The sequence below is a fragment of the Penaeus monodon genome, chromosome 10, assembly GCF_015228065.2.
Source record: "Penaeus monodon isolate SGIC_2016 chromosome 10, NSTDA_Pmon_1, whole genome shotgun sequence".
Taxonomy (NCBI): Eukaryota; Metazoa; Arthropoda; class Malacostraca; order Decapoda; family Penaeidae; genus Penaeus; species Penaeus monodon.
In genome coordinates this window covers 8,220,441-8,237,940 of record NC_051395.1, presented here as the reverse complement: position 1 = coordinate 8,237,940, position 17,500 = coordinate 8,220,441, and the positions used below count along the sequence as shown (strand labels likewise).

General features: G+C 36.3%; 1 protein-coding gene and 2 non-coding genes across 3 annotated transcripts in view; 1 reads left to right on the top strand and 2 right to left on the bottom strand.

Moving 5' to 3' along the window:
* Positions 1 to 4,402: 4,402 nt before the first annotated feature.
* The window catches only part of LOC119577807 (WASH complex subunit 3-like), a 33,640-nt gene continuing 20,542 nt past the window's right edge, over positions 4,403 to 17,500 (top strand). The window contains exons 1-2 of the mRNA XM_037925376.1: positions 4,403 to 4,515; positions 6,534 to 6,698. Of these exons, the coding sequence (XP_037781304.1) occupies positions 4,471 to 4,515; positions 6,534 to 6,698 (210 nt within the window). The 5' untranslated portion in view covers positions 4,403 to 4,470. The remainder of the gene's footprint in view (positions 4,516 to 6,533; positions 6,699 to 17,500) is intronic.
* Positions 16,370 to 16,442, bottom strand: Trnak-cuu. Its single transcript has one exon. It is a non-coding gene; the product is annotated as a tRNA-Lys (tRNA).
* Positions 16,871 to 16,943, bottom strand: Trnaa-agc. Its single transcript has one exon. It is a non-coding gene; the product is annotated as a tRNA-Ala (tRNA).

The following is a 17,500-nucleotide window of genomic DNA, read 5'->3' as shown; positions in this document are numbered from 1 at the left end:
ACGTAAATAAGAATGTTTACTCCTTCTCCCTGTACAATAATTACGCTAATTACAACCTCATACAGACGCGGGCGGGGATCAGGTGAGGGCGAGGAGCACGTTCGGTAGAGAAATCAGTTAAGACTGAGAGCTTAGGGTTAAGGGGATCAGTTAAGGGTGAACTTCTCAGGCTATAAGTGTCATTGAAAATGATAAGAGTAAGAGCAGGTAGGGTTTCATAAATAGGGTGATTAAAGTAAGAGATAAGGGTGACAGTTGAGATCTTAGGTGACTTTTATGACGTAGTAGTAAAATGTTAATGCTATATCAGTCAAGTTCGGATAAATAATTGAAGATTTCAGTATATCTAGAACAAAATATTGATTATCACTGTGGTCATACAGCTATCATTTCTACATATTACTGCAAGAGAATCTTAGCAACCTTGCTTTTATTATGGCTACGTAATTTGGTCAACAAATACCACCTTCAAATTTCATTCCTTTAAATTGTGCCGAATGATTGATGCGAAAGTTATCCCTTCATTACGTTTTCTGTATTCCCGTGTCGACCTAAAGAGAACGTATGGATTAATGACCTCGGAAATAGTCACAAACACACACACACACACTCACACACACACACACACACACACACACACACACACACACACACACACACACACACACACACACACACACACACACACACACACACACACACCACACACACACACACACACACACACACACACACACATATATATAGATATATAGATATATAGATATACATATACATACATATATATATATATATATATATATATATATATATATATATATATATATTCACACACACACAGATAGCGTGTGCGTGTGTGTGTATGTGTGTGTGTTTGTGTATGTGTGCGTGCGTGTGTGTATGTGTGTGCGTTCGTGTGTGTACGTGTGTGTGTGTTTGTGTATATGTGTGCGTGCGTGCGTGCGTGCGTGTGTGAATATATATATACGTATATATATATACATATATTTTTACACACTCATATGTATATATATGTACATATGTATATATATAGACATACATATGTGTGTAAATATATATATGCATATGTGTGTGTGCGTGTGTATGTGTGTGTGTGTGTGTGTGTGTGTGTGTGTGTGTGTGTGTGTGTGTGTGTGTGTGTGTGTGTGTGTGTGTGTGAGAGAGAGAGAGAGAGGAGAGAGAGAGAGAGAGAGAGAGAGAGAGAGAGAGAGAGAGAGAGAGAGAGAGAGAGAGAGGAGAGAGAGAGAGAGAGAGAGAGAGAGAGAGAGAGAGAGAGAGAGAGAGAGAGAGAGAGAGAGAGAGAGAGAGAGAGAGAGAGAGAGAGAGCAGGATGTAGAAAATAATGGATATATGATATTTGATGTTTTGAAGTGTAATTTTTTTTAACATGAAGATTAATAAACATGCTTAATAAACAGTCCTTAATGCTATTCCTGACGACTTTTCAGAAATTCCAAACCTAATGTTCTCTGCAAATCTTGATATAATTTTAGGGGGACACTCTATGTGACCCGAGTGTGCATTCCGGACCTCGAACAAGTCATCAGCATAAAGACCCCATTAAGCAATTGAGTAATCGTTGCACAGCCAATATTACATGTACGAAATGAAAATGTTTATGTGTGTGTACACGTATTGGGTAGTCCTACAACTGTATATATATATATATATATATATATATATATATATATATATATATATATATATATATATATATATATATATATATATATTATCATGAAATGACATCAGTGCTTAACAATGCATGCCCGAAAAAAAAATGTAGATTACCCCCATCCGGCACATATCCTGCTTGTTGTTTGAAAAATAAAACATTAGTTTTGTTGTATTCTTGTCCTACACAAACATGCCAAAGGCCAAGGATATATATATATTGACGTCTTGTCCTCTTGAATGACTTGGTTCACGATGGTAAGAAACCTCAAAGTCTCTGCTTACAACTCGCTTCTTAGATTTGTTCTTTCATAGCTAAGAGTTCCCAGAACACTCTAAGTAAACGGTGTTGCCTACTTCACCCTCTATGAACATTTTACAGCGAAACACACACACACACACACACAAATTGAAGCATTGTAGTATATACATAGCCTACCTTATAGGCCGACGGGCTCTTGTGCGTTGCACCCGTCCCTTTAAACCCCTTTAATTGGGCGTTATAGTTGGGAAATTGCAATTTTATACAAATACACAGGAATTGTTTCAGGGGAAAAACATCGAATGTTTAACCTAGACTCGACATTAAACGTTGTCGTCGACGTTTGGCTATCATTATAGTGCAAAAATTGCCAATATACCAGTTCCAATTGCTCCCTTTTAAAGGAAAAATCCACATATGTCAAGCAATAATGTTGCCATTGGGCAAAACACTGTAATGTTTCCAACCTTTTTAACATAATTTTAATGGCTGATATTACTTATCAGTGAATATATTAGCAAGTACCACAGGTTTCTTTACAAACAAGGGCATTTCATTCACAGAATACTGAATACTATGCATGTATTACCAGAAAAATACAGTCCTTGTACCATTCGGGTGTACCAGTTGGAAGTGTGGGTAACTATACATGTATATATATACACACACACACATATATATACATACATATATATATATATATATATATATATATATATATGTATGTATGTATATATACATATACATATATATATATACATATATATACATATATATATATATATATATATATATATATATATATATATATATATATAACACGCATATATACGTATATGCACACACACACACACACACACACACACACACACACACACACACACACACACACACACACACACACACACACACACACACACGCACACACACACACACGCACACACACACACACACACACACACATGATCCAAAGTTTCTTTCCTACCCCTCGCACCAGTCGCGTGAGAGGGGTAGAGACGGATTACATGAGGCAGGAGAATTAGCGGGAAAGGTGCGAGGAGGGTCACAGCACATCGGATCGTATTCATTTGACAGCTCACAATCACTACGTGTTTGTAACTTTAGGTTAGGTAATGGAGGGACAATATTTAAGGTGACAGACGTGAACCCATTTTCGCAACACAGATTCGTAGTCTCGCAACAAGTTTTCAACAATGCACGTTCGAATTCCCAGATGTAAAATAATAATCGTAATAGCAGAATTGTTTGTAATCACACCTGATGTTTTGTTGCTGTATGTAAAACATTCCACGTATTTCAAATGCTCAAAGGTAATAGTGCTCTTCCTACTAGACATTACTTAACATTTAAATGACTCCCCCTCATAAAAAAAAAAAAAAAAAAAGTGCGGCCCTGGTCAAGGCAGTCAAGTAAAGACTGACAAACCTGGCAGTATTTCCAAGTTATGAAGTTCCTAATGTAGTCTGTGTAGTCAACAGAAAGTTGCCGATTTTATCATTCTTTATAACAAATAATGTGTGCGTTATGTGCAACTTTGCCTTTCACTCTACCACGCCCCTAATCTACTGATTTAGAACACACCTAACTACCACGCCTCGATGCCTTGTTCACGATCTCTTCTATCCTCAGAGGTGTAACACAGATCAATTTCACATCGAGTCGTATGATTGTAGCAACGTCCAGGTGAGTAACTTCGAGAAGGTTATTCTACTGCTTGTGACGATGTGGTTTACTCATTAGAATGAATGAACTGTGCCTGCTCTTGCAATTGCCTTATCGATGAGTCTGTTGCGAACAGAACTAGTAAATTACAGCGAATGATAAAAAGTGTTGATATTAATTATGTCACTCTAAGTATTTTTTATCAGTTTACTTAATTGACACCACATACGATCCATTTCCCTTCACCATGTTAATATTTAGTCGAATCTCGCTGAACCTCGAAGACACGCAGCAGATACAGACACACACACACACACACACACACACACACACACACACACACACACACACACACACATATATATATATATATATATATATATATATATATATATATATATATATATATATATATATATGTGTGTGTGTGTGTGTGTGTGTGTGTGTGTGTGTGTGTGTGTGTGTGTGTGTGTGTGTGTGTGTGTGTATGTTTGTGTGTGTGTGTGTGTGTGTGTGTGTGTGTGTGTGTGTGTGTGTGTGTGTGTGTGTGTGTGTGTGTGGGCGTATATTATTGCGTGAATGGCCAGTCACATGAGTCTTTCTCATACTGACCCCAAGGAACGTTTGTAAAATGCGATTTATCGTATTTTTCCATTATTAGTATTAATCCTCTAATCCTTCACAATTTTGGACATTCTTATAAGCACGGAATTATTAATAGTCGACTTCAAAGCGGGACTGCAGTCTCTCATTTGACCCGAGAGTGCCAAGTGTCAACAAAGCGTCGCCTGACAGCTGATGAGACGCCCCTCGACTCCGCTACGCCGAACATGGACCGAAATTCCGTAGTCACGCCAAATGTGGATCTGTCAAAGGTCAGGCTTTGATTTAGGATGGAATTTATGACTGTCTGTACTGGGGATAATTGTCTATAATTTTAATTTCGCTTGTGTTTCCGTTGAATGTGACGGGTTTAGGGGATATTTGTAGAGTGCTATGCAACAGGAAATTTCGTTGAATGTGACCCCCGTCTGGTGTTTTCTTAAGATTTTTTGGTATTTTTTAATTAAGCGACGTACCCTCCATAGACAAAGTCCCAAAACCAGGGTATCATGCAAACCCAAAGACCCAAAACTAATCTTTCCTACCTTATATATGTTTCCTAGACGGGGGAGACAAATCCCCCTTTAATAGCACTCCTTGTCAGCTGCCTCAACAATTTTGTATAGGAAACACAACATTAAAAACTCTGGCTGTGTGAGTGTGTTGTGGACTTAGTCTCTGAGCGGTGATAAGCAGGTGATATTTTTGTCATTCGCAATAAATACAAAGCCGTACCAGCTCTACTCTATTGGTTATGACTATTTCTTATGCTGTATAAAATAGCAGTGTCTATTTCCCTCAATCTCGGTGTGTCACTCTTGGCACACTGAGATAGAGGGAATTCTTGGTAACATTAATGAAGGTTTTTCACATTTCTATTAAAACTGATGAAAGTTAGGAGGAGAGCGTAAATATTGTTATTCTGAGATGTAGATTATGGACTCCATAGACCATACAGCAATAAATGGAATTTTAATTGGTGATCAATTTAACTTATGTCTGGTGTGTCTCAGTCACAGCCTCACTCTCACACTCAATATCACTCAATTAATCACTCAGTCAATCCATCACTTCCCCACTTTTATAATGTCTGTTTGGATAATGGAATGATTTATTGGAAATAAATTCTTTGAAGGTTTGGAAGATCTGCAGTATTTCCTAGTAATAATTAGTATCATTTTTTTCTCTCTCTCACCAATGAAAAGCTTTTTCATGTGGTAATGTATAGAAGTAATTTTCTTGGTATGGTATTTTATAGATATTGATGTGAATGTTTTGGAAATATGCAGCAGTTGTACTACAGTCAGTGAATGCATATTCATTTTGCTTATTTATTTATTTTTAACTAAAGTTGTATTGAGAAGTTTTTCTTACATGTTTACTCAGTGGCTTAATGTATGGACTTATTTGAACTAAAACTCTTCCTTCCCCTTTAATAATAAGCTTTAGTTTTGGTACTTTCCACATGTTGATGTTTTCCAATTTTATTCATATTTTGCTAAGTTAATTTGCAAGTGCTAATATCTTGCCATAGATTTTATTTCAGATTGTGTTCATATGAAGTCAGTATGCTGGATGTAATGCCCAATTTATGGTCATAATAGATTGTTGATCATGAAATACAATGGTGTGTTATCATCTTCATCTACACGATCCATCCAGATCACTTATATTAACATTATTATTGCAACCATTGCTGTCATTGCCATTATCATCATTATGACCAGCATTGTCATACAAAGCAAAAGCAGTTAAAGTTCTTCCTTGCCAGAACATACATAGTGGAGATTTGTTTTAATTTTTGATGGAGAGGGAAGAGTAGAGGATGCAACATTATTGCATTCACCATCCCCTTTTCTGAAATTCATACAATCTTTACTATTTAGATTAATAATGATATTGACATTCATAGAATTATTTTAGGACCTTGTAGTCAAGCAGCTAAATTCAGTCTGATTGTGGTTTATTGATCTCTGTTACCTCCATATGTGTCAGCAATTAAGCAATGTTAACAGATCTTTACATCATGTATATTTTGGCAATATAAAACTTGACTGGATTCCTTTTCTAAGAATAAATAACCCTGGTAGCCTGTATACTCTCTCATGAATATTTGCGGTGGAGGTTTGTTGGCCCTTCCTGGAGCACCCAGAGGTGCAAAAGCTAAGTGGTGGGTGTGTTTATAAGATTTACCATGTAATGATAAAATAAACTAATGATTCACATCCACAGCACTCAAACTGCATTCATAAAAAAACATTAAGGAACTCATGGCAATCTTGTCTTTCAGGTGGAGGCCATAAACCAGAAGAGGACTTTGGCATTCATCAACCACTGGGTACTCCACACAGTTGCCTTCCTTAACCAGTTCTCATCCATTTGTGAGGAACGTCTTGTATCACTGGACACCAAGCTGCGGAGAGCAGATCACTCTTTGGCCATACTTGAGGCAAAGGTAGAGTTTTATATATTTACTTAATTTTTAGGTGGAGTTTTTTTTTTTTTTTTTTTTTTTTTTTTTTAAGGTGAGGTGAGGGCTGCTGATTTATTTACAATATTTTGTTCTTTATGTATACATGTACTCTGTCTCATTGATGAAAGAAAGATGGATTTACAATTTTTTGTGAATTTATTTCCTAAGGGTGTATAGTTTATATGTATATGTGTCAAGCCTTTGCTGATGGTTGGCATGTATGTACTTACCATGGCATGACTTGAGATCCATCTACGGGCATGTACACCTATGCCATGTGTATTGAGCCTGCTCTAAGTTGTGTGCGCTAAACAGTTGTTCTTTTATCTGGCCATTACTGCTATGATTTACATTGACTTATATTCCTCATAATCTGAAGTTATTGAAAGTTTGGTTTTCTTTTTATTCTTTTACATTTTTTGCATCTCTGATAAGCATGACGTATATAGACCTCAGTGGCTGAAATTAGTAGAGCATAAGTATTGTGCATGTGCCTCACCTCTGTGTTGGTACAATCACAATCATCTGTCTGTCAAAAAGACGTTAGTGACTTATATATCTAGTGATATAATTATATTTTGCATGATACTGTAATAATTTTGTGTGTGTGTGTGTGTGTGTGTGTGTGTGTGTGTGTGTGCGTGTGCGTGTGCGTGTGCGTGTGCGTGTGCGTGTGCGTGTGCGCGCGTGTGCGTGTGCGTGTGCGCGCGCGCGTGTGTGTGTGTGTGTGTGTGTGTGTTTGTGTGTTTATTTATACCTATATACACAATTTACATCAAGTTGGTGTATATTTCCTAAAATATTGGATACCTTGGTGTAGTACTTTTTATATTTTTATTGTATATTTACTACATAAAATATCCTTGTGCCAGAATTCTCTTAAATTCCCAAATTTCTCTTACCATTCCATAATTTAACTTACAGCAATGTTTCTAGGAAACTATCTCTTAAATTGTTATGTGGGCAAATTCATCACATCAAGAGAAAGTAGGCCTTTGGTACACCCACTATGAACATTCTGCAATATTGTTTTCTTAGAATTCTAGCATCATCTGTCATCTTTGGCTCACTGCCATGTATGTTATGAGTCATTATTTTCTGATGTACATAAATCCATAGACCATTGTGGAGCTGCAAATAGGAAAAATCTGTGTATAAGTAAACAAAAAATGGTAGAATTAGAAATATTGAATAGGGTAGAAACAGTATTTTCTTTCACTTTTCACTTTTGGGTCTAAACTCCAGGAAGTGTGTGACCTACTGGGCTTGCCTCTGGGGCTTTTTTAGGACTTAGCTGGTGCCTTGCACTTGTTGTGCCAAACCAACAAAATGATGTGATTTCTTTTTGTATCACTTGTATCCAGATATGATTTATATGATTTTGCATATTCAGAGATGCATGATATTCATTTTAGTTGCTATATTGAAGCTTTAGTAGTCCATTTCAGTAAGTGTAATGTGGTCCACTGTGTGTAAAAGGTGGAGTGTGATTTTATTAAGGGATAAAAAAGGATTTTCTTACACTTTTACAAACCTTATTCCTATGAAATAAGAGATTCCATGCAGTTATATAGAAGACTGCTACTCCCATGGTTTCAGTATTTCCTTTGGTATGTCATACTTCAAGACAGTTACACTGTGAGTAGTTGACACGAGGAGACTGATCACGTAAACTACAGTCAAGGTTTCTGACAGGTTTACAGCAACAGCCACTTAGTACAATGTTTTGGTGCTTGACATCTTCCATGCATAGCAGCCAAATGATTTATGTGCTAAATATAGCAAAACAATAGCCAAACATTATATGTCCCCTTCTTCCTCAGAAAATTCCCAGGGCATGTGATGTGGGCATGAGAGTACCTTTTATAAAGAACAGCATAAAATGTAATGTATTTGTCATAGTATCATGATGTGAATGATCCGTCCTCTGTAGCTGCAAGCTAGTCAGCCATGATGGGAATAGCACATCTCCCAGAACTGTGACCAAGTCAATCAGGATGTGAACCACATGTCATGTAGTATTAGACATTGGCTATTGGCCAGTAGTGTGGATTGTAGGTGCTCCTTGGCATTTTCCTCATTTGGTATTTTATTCACAACGTTAGGAAGCTTATAACTTATGCAACAGTTTGCCCCCATTTGTGTTTGTCTCATTCAATACTTCTTGCACAACATCAGGCACCATATAGGTTATATATACTTGTACTTTTTAATAATAAAAAAGAATTAAAAAGGATGCCCTTCACTTAAGTGCCTGTATCTAATAGTGACACCAACCAAATGATGTCACTCTCTCTGATGAGCCATAGGCTTGGGCGATGTCATTGAGGCAATGCCATCCACGACTCAATCCACTGCAGCCTTTGCATATCATGCAAGGGGTTAAGATTGATAAAAAATAAGCAACTATAGAATTACCATAAATGACAGTCATGATGATTATAATAACAGTTTAATATTTAATATTTTGATAATTTACATTCTTAGAATAAGATTAAAAGAATTTGAGAATTAGAGATGAAGGGAGAAGAGAGATTATGGTTGGCTGGTGAAAGGAAAGGGCAAATGCATCAATTGCTGTTGCAAGACCTGACAGTTATTCTATTTCATTCTTAATTTTTATAAAGTTAATGTGTTTAGTTTGCTAGATTCTTGTGCTCATTTTCACAATGACCACTTAATAATAAAGTATCTATTAAAATTGGAATGCTGACTGCCAGTTTTTTTATGGTTTGTGAATGTAGTATATATGGGTTTTATAGCTCTCTTATATAATTGTCTATAGAAATGTTGACTTAAATTTAAAAGTAACAGTTTCTTTAGCAAAGAACACTACATGAGAAACTGAATTCAATCTATACTTTTATATGTTTGTGTATCATTCATAATCAATAAGGTCAGTCCTTAAGAACCCCTAAGTTATACTATACAAAGACAAGAAATTTCAGTTTTGTCTAGTTTGTGAATTGATTTTAGTAACTAAACAGATTATGAGTACTGTTGACACACTTCACACTATATACATCTCAAGAAATAAAAGTAAGTATTATACTTCTTCTGCCTTGAAAAGTCCTTGGATGGACATAAGCCTTCAGCAATCTGTGCCACCTCTGCTGGTCTTGTGCCATTCATGGCCTTAATGTAAATCATATGGTCCAATAGCAACAGCTGGTATTTTAAGGTACTGTTTGCATCATAGAGCGAGAAAGAGCTATACCCTACCATGCTGGCCCAGTGCAGATTGGTAGGGATGGATGTGGTCTTTATCTGGATTATCTAACTCAACTCTTCCAACATCGAAGAACATGGTTGGTAGCTTGTGTAATCTTTGATCCTTGCAAGCCCTATCACTGTTGGCAAGGCCCCACATCACCCTGCGTGGACTCTATCTTATGAGTGAGATCTAAGCAATTTCTGTAAAAGATGTTACATATTGCACTCCTTTATTAGATAAGAAAGCAAAAATAAAACAAAACTATAAATCTCTTACAGCACTTGATTGCAGCTTTGTAATTTATTTCACAATATTGAGGCAAGTTTAGTTATATTTCACTTTTACCATGAGAACCACAGTAATGTACTCACAGATAGTACATTGCATATTTAAAACTTGTGATATAATCTGAACATGAAGTTTCTTGTGGATATTGTATATACTGAGTGGATTGGGATTCTATTTCTACACCAGTTAACCCTTTCCCAACGGGTAGTATTCATAGTGGCCCTGGCCCCGCTGCCAGGGCTTATATCGTCGCCCTAGCATGCGCGACCACTCATGCCAAATACCAGCATCCCATGCCGTTTCTTCGTAATACTACGAAGATATGTTGTATTTTCAGTTTTCATTATTTTCTATAGTCTCTACATGCCAAACTTCCTGATAAATCGAGACTGAAGGGTATTTTTGTTGTTATATAGACTCCATAGTTGATCATTATTCAGTCTATACTCTGAATAAAATAAGCAATGTGCGGCATCATGGAGTTGAAATCGTCGGTTTGTTGCATTTTTTTTTTTTTTTTTTTTTTTTTTTTTTTTTTGTATAGTAAAAATGAGAGTGTCAAAAATGACTTAATGACACTTTCACTGGCAGAAAAATAATATTTTGCCGTGATTGTAACAAAAAATAACTCATGGCATGTCCATACATACACCATGGCATGTACATACATGCCCCTGGCAGATAGTCCCGCCATGCCATGACATGTGCATACATGCCACCCATCAGGAATGGGTTAAGATTACCTTCACTAACCCATATTTAAAGGACCAGAAAGAAATTTATGTGTATAAAAGCAATCTGTGTGTAAAGTGGTCCTATTGCACTTTTTTTTTATAATAGATTGATAGAGGAGAGTGCATTGCTGCACACATCCTTTCCTTCCAGCATAAGGTGCCCTCTTTGAAAGCCACCTAGTAGGGGGGCTTGCCATATCTTGAGTACTTAACAAAAGATTTGGTCAATTTGCTGGAGCCATAAACTTCCTCTACTCTGGATTTTGTCTAGAAGAAGCTCCTGAACATGATCACAGCCTGATATTACATTGAAGTCACCCAGTACAATGGGAATGTCATGCCAAGGAGTTTGTCTGCCACAGATGTCAGTTTAACATAGATCACCTCATTCTCATTGAGTACACAGCAGTCAGAGACACAAAGCCAAAAGCATGCTTCCATCCCAATGCCATACATTTGTCAACCAGTGTTACCTCTACTATTGATGGTTGAAGGCTGCTGGAGATGGGTATGGCTACTCCCTGGTGATGGTGACCATCGTCCTGACCCAACCAGTAGTAGGTGTACCTACCCATACTGATCATGCCCCTGCAAGGCCTTCTCACTTCCAAGAGGGCAGCCACCTCAACACTTAACTGCTTCAATTCCATCGAAAACAGTGGTAACCACTCATTCTGCCACAAGGACTGGATATTCCAACCTCCTACCTGGATAGCATGCCCGAGTTTAAGCCTCGGGCAATCGCTCTGGGTGGGAGCCACCCCTGCAGATGTTGCCCCCTATAAAGGGTGGTGGCTGGCTGTGGGGCTCACCATCCACCTGTGGGGTTCCCTTGGGATTTGCCTCACGGGCCTTATACTGGGTTGGCATTTATCAGGGCACAGGTGGGATGAGTAACTCCTGTTCTTATCCTGGGGCCTCAACATTTGCCCTCCCAATGGAACCCATAGCCACCTTACTTGCTGGGTGGGAGGTGCAGTACCCTTCTCTCAGCATATCTATTTTTATGTGGCAATGCCAGTTAGTTTATCTGGGGGGAGGAGGACTGGCAAGGCCCACCTCCCCTGAACCACCCATTTACCCATGGGGGGTGGGGGGTGAAGGGCTGGAGTTAGTACAGAGCCAGGGTGTGGTAGGCCATGACTCCATACCTGTGTGTGTGTGTGTGTGTGTGTGTGTGCGTGTGCGTGTGCGTGTGCGTGTGCATGTGTGTGTGCGTGTGTGTGTGCATGTGTGTATGCGTGCATGCATGCATGAGTGTGTGCGTGTGCATATATATGTGTGTATATATATATATATGTATATATATGTATATCTATACATATATACATCTTGAACAAGAGGAAATTAAAGTTTATTGGTCATGTAATGAGAAGTAAAAGTATTGAGAAAAACTTGCTGACAGGGATGGTGATAGGAAACAGAGGAAGAGGCAAACCGAAGACAAGACTGAGCGACAATATCAAAGATATTTGCGGGCTGTCGATGGTATAAGTGGAAAGAAAAGCGTAAGATCGAGTTTAGTGGCGAAGGATGGTGGAGAGGTCCACGGCTGCTCAAACATGAGCATACCGTTATTGATGATGATACATATATATACATATACATACAAACTTATGCATACAAACTTATACATACAAACTTATACATACAAACTTATGCACACACACACACACACACACACACACACACACACACACACACACACACACACACACACACACACACACACACACATATATATATATATGTATATATATGTACATATATATATATATATATATATATATATATATATATATATATATATATATATATATATATATATATATATATATATATATATATATAAATATATATATCATCATCATTTAACGGTAGGTTCATGTCTGAGCCGCCGTGGTCACAGCATGATACTCAATTGCAGTTTTCACGTTGTGATGCTCTTGGAGTGAGTACGTGGTAGGGTCCCCAGTTCCTTTCCACGGAGAGTGCCGGTGTTACCTTTTTTAGGTAACATTCTCTCTTATTTTATCCGGGCTTGGGACCAGCACTGACTTGAGCTGGCTTGGCCACCCAGTGGCTTGGCAGGCAATCGAGGTGAAGTTCCTTGCCCAAGGGAAACAACGCGTCGGTCGGTGACTCGAACCCTCGAACTCAGATTGCCGTCGTGACAGTCTCGAGTCCGACGCTCTAACCACTCGGCCACCGCGGCCTTGACGATCATGTGCTTCCATGATTTTTCTTGGCAATTTAGAGCGGTGGTTTGCCATTGCCTTCCGCCCGGTGTTTTTATCGAGGCACCATCTCTATTTACCCGGCACTGACTTGGGCTGACTTGGTCCCCCAGTGGCTAGGTAGGCAATCGAGGTGAAGTTCCTTGCCTAAGGGAAACAACGCGGCGGTCGGTGACTCGAACCCTCGAACTCAGATTGCCGTCGTGACAGTCTTGAGTCCGACGCTCTAACCATTCGGCCACCGCGGCCCCAAATATATATATATATGTATATATATATATATATATATATATATATATATATATATATATAGAAATAAATAGAAATATATATATATAATAATGTTTTTATATATATATATATATATATATATATATATATTATATATATATATATATACATGTATATATATATACTTTATATATATATTATATATATATATTTATTTATATATATATTATAATTATATATATATATAATATATATTATATATATTATATATATATATATGTAATAATATTATTATATATATATATAATATATGTATATATAATTTATATATATATAATGTATAATATATATATTATATAATAAATTATATATATACTATATATATATATATATATATATTATATATATATATTATATATATATATATACATACACATACATATATATGTATGAACTGTATGCATGTTGACAAATGTAGAAAAGGTATGAATGAGAATATCTCTTGTGAAGATATTCATTCTCATTCATACCTTTTCTATTTATATGTATATATGTATATACACGCATTTGTGTATGTACATACATATGTATATGCATATATATATATGCAAATATATGTGCATTTATATGTGCATTTATATGTATGTGTACATATATATATATATATATATATATATATATATATATATATATATATATATATATATGAAAGATGGAATAATGTAATGCCATATTGATATAGATTTATAACAATCCTCCCTGACCAGGCCTCGAACCTAGGTCACTCCGGGTATGAAACCAGAGGCCGGTACTAAATCAACCATACCACACAACCCACTAAAAGTTGTGCAACTAGGATCTAACTAGCTCCTTAGACATTACCTATCTACTCTTACCTGAGTAATGATAGCGAGGTTTTACACACACTCCCCATGGGTACTTGGTGGAAATTGATTTAGAAATTTGAAACCGTACTGAGAGGTGTGTATATATGTATATATATATATATATATATATATATATATATATATATATATATATATATATATATATATATTATATATATATATATATATATATATATATAAATATATATATATATATATATATATATATATATATATATATATATATATATATATATCTATCTATCTATCTATCTATCTATCTATCTATCTATCTATCTATCTATCTATATATATGTATATATATATATATATATAAATATAAATATATATGTATATATAAATGAATGACGGAATAATGCAATGATTTAGATATATAACAATCCTCCCTGACCAGGCCTTGAACCTAGGTCACTCCAGGTACATTAAATATATATTTATATATACACACACTTACATATGCATATAAACAAATACATACATTTATATATACATATATACATATGCAGACATATGAATATATATATGTATATATGCACATACACACATATATAAATATACATATATATATATATATATATATATATATATATATATATATATATATGTTTATATATGTTTATGTCTATATACATGTATATATATTTATGTATGTGTATATGTGTGCATATAGGCTGCAGTGGCCGAGTGGTTAGAGCATCAGACTCAAGACTGGCACGACAGCAATCTGAGTTCGAGGGTTTGAGGCACCAGTCGGCGTGTTGTTCCCTTGGGCAAGGAACTTCACCTCGATTGCCTACCTAGCCACTGGGTGGCCAAGCCAGCCCAAGTCAGTGCTGGTCCCAAGCCCGGATAAAATAGAGAGAATGATTACCTAAAAGGTAACACCGGCACTCTCTGTGGAAAGGAACTGGGGACCCTACTCACTCCAAGAGCATCACAAACATGAAAACTACAATTAAGTATCATGCTGTGACCACGGCGGATCAAAGATGAACATACTGTAAAAAATAAATAAAATTAAATAAAAAAATTAAAAAATAAATAAATAGATAAATGTGTGCATAATTGTATATGTATATTTATGCATATATATGCATATATATATATATATATATATATATATATATATATATATATATATATATATATATATATATATATATATATATATATACATATATACGCAGATATATACGTATATATTTATATTTATGTATATGTATATATATTTATTATATACATATAGATATATATGTATATATATATGCACATATATGTATATAGATACACATTTATGTATTTGTGTGTGTGTGTGTGTGTGTGTGTGTGTGTGTGTGTGTGTGTGTGTGTGTGTGTTTATGTGTGTGTGTGTGTGTGTGTGTTTATGTATGTGTGTGTGTGTTTATGTATGTGTGTGTGTGTGTGTGTGTGTGTGTGTGTGTGTGTGTGTGTGTGTGTGTGTGTGTGTGTGTGTGTGTGTGTGTGTGTGTGTGTGTGTGTGTGTGTGTGTGTGTGTGTGTGTGTGTGTGTGTGTGTGTGTGTGTTTTGTTCTGGGAAACCGAAGTGGTAAGGAATATGAGGGCAACGTTGATGTTGATAGTGATGGTGGGGATGGTGGTGGTGGTGATGTAGTAGTAGTAGTGATAATAATAGTAGTAGTAGTGATAATAATAGTAGTAGTAGTGATAAAAATAGTAGTAATAATAATAGTAGTAGTTATAATAATAATAGTAGTAGTAATGATAATAATAGTAGTAGTAATAATAATAATAGTAGTAGTAATAATAATAATAGTAGTAGTATTATTATTATTATTATTATTATTATTAGTAGTAGTAGTAGTAGTAGTAGTAGTAGTAGTAGTAGTAGTAGTAGTAGTAGTAGTAGTAGTAGATGTAGCAGTAGGCAAATGATAAGGCAGAAAGTTAGATAATGCGATTTTTTTAAAAAGAAAATGAAGCTTCCTCCCTATATTCGATCAAATGCGAGGGCAGTAAGGTAATTTCAAGACGTTGCACGCAAGACGATTGCCAAAACGCAGCGCCCAACGTGGGGCTCGAACCCACGACCCCGAGATTAAGAGTCTCGTGCTCTACCGACTGAGCTAGCCGGGCTTGTAGGAAGGGGGTATTTGTAAGGTATTTATTCTGGGGCATAGCTGTTAATTTCTCGTGTGTGTCTGATCAGGGCATCTAATCATCTACGGGTGAGTTACATATGAATAGGGAAATAATGATCATATAAGTATTGCTTGGAAGTTTGTAGTATATTTGGGTGTTATAAGGAAGGCATTGTTCTACCATGAGAGGAAGGGTGCTGGGTATCCTCTTTTTGGTAGAGTAAGAAAAAGTTAAATTGGCGCCATCCCCCCCTGCCCCCTCCCTCCCAATCATCCAGGCAGATGTGGATACCAATAAGTGAAAGCAAAAACAAAATTGATTAAAAGGGAAAACAAATACACATGTATATAATTATGACACTTGAAAAAAACAAAAGGCAAATGGTATGATAATTGTACAATTGCAAGAAAACAGTTCGGATCTGGAGATGCGGGGTATCGATCCCCGTACCTCTCACATGCTAAGCGAGCGCTCTACCACTTGAGCTACATCCCCGTGTATGTGTATGTGTGCTTAAGCCATTCTTATACTCGTTTTTCATTATTTATTATTATTATTTTTTACATTTATTTTTATTCTTGCTTATTTTATATTCTTATTCTCTCTCTCTCTCTTTTTCGTTCTATAAATACTAATACGAGAAAGGAGTGAGTCGATGGGAATAGGTGGGTACTTTATTTGGAAACTGATCTCGAATTTCGGTCTGTGGGCAAATATCACCAAGGTCTGTTTGTGGGGAGTTGTCTCTCCGTCCTTGGCGGAACGTTTTGGCGCCAATATTCAAAGTTCTCTCTCTCTCTTCTCTTCTCTTCTCTCCTCTCTTCTCTTCTCTTCTCTTCTCTTCTCTTCTCTTCTCTTCTCTTCTCTTTTTTCTTTTCTTTTTCTTTTCTTTTCTTTTCTTTTCTTTTCTTTTCTTTTCTTCTCATCTCGCTCGTTTCTCACCTCTCTCTCTCCTTTCCCTCCTTCCTCTCCTCTCTTTCTCTCTCTTTCTCTCTCTTTCTCTCTCTCACTCTCTCTCCTCTCTCTCTCTCTCTCTCTCTCTCTCTCTCTCT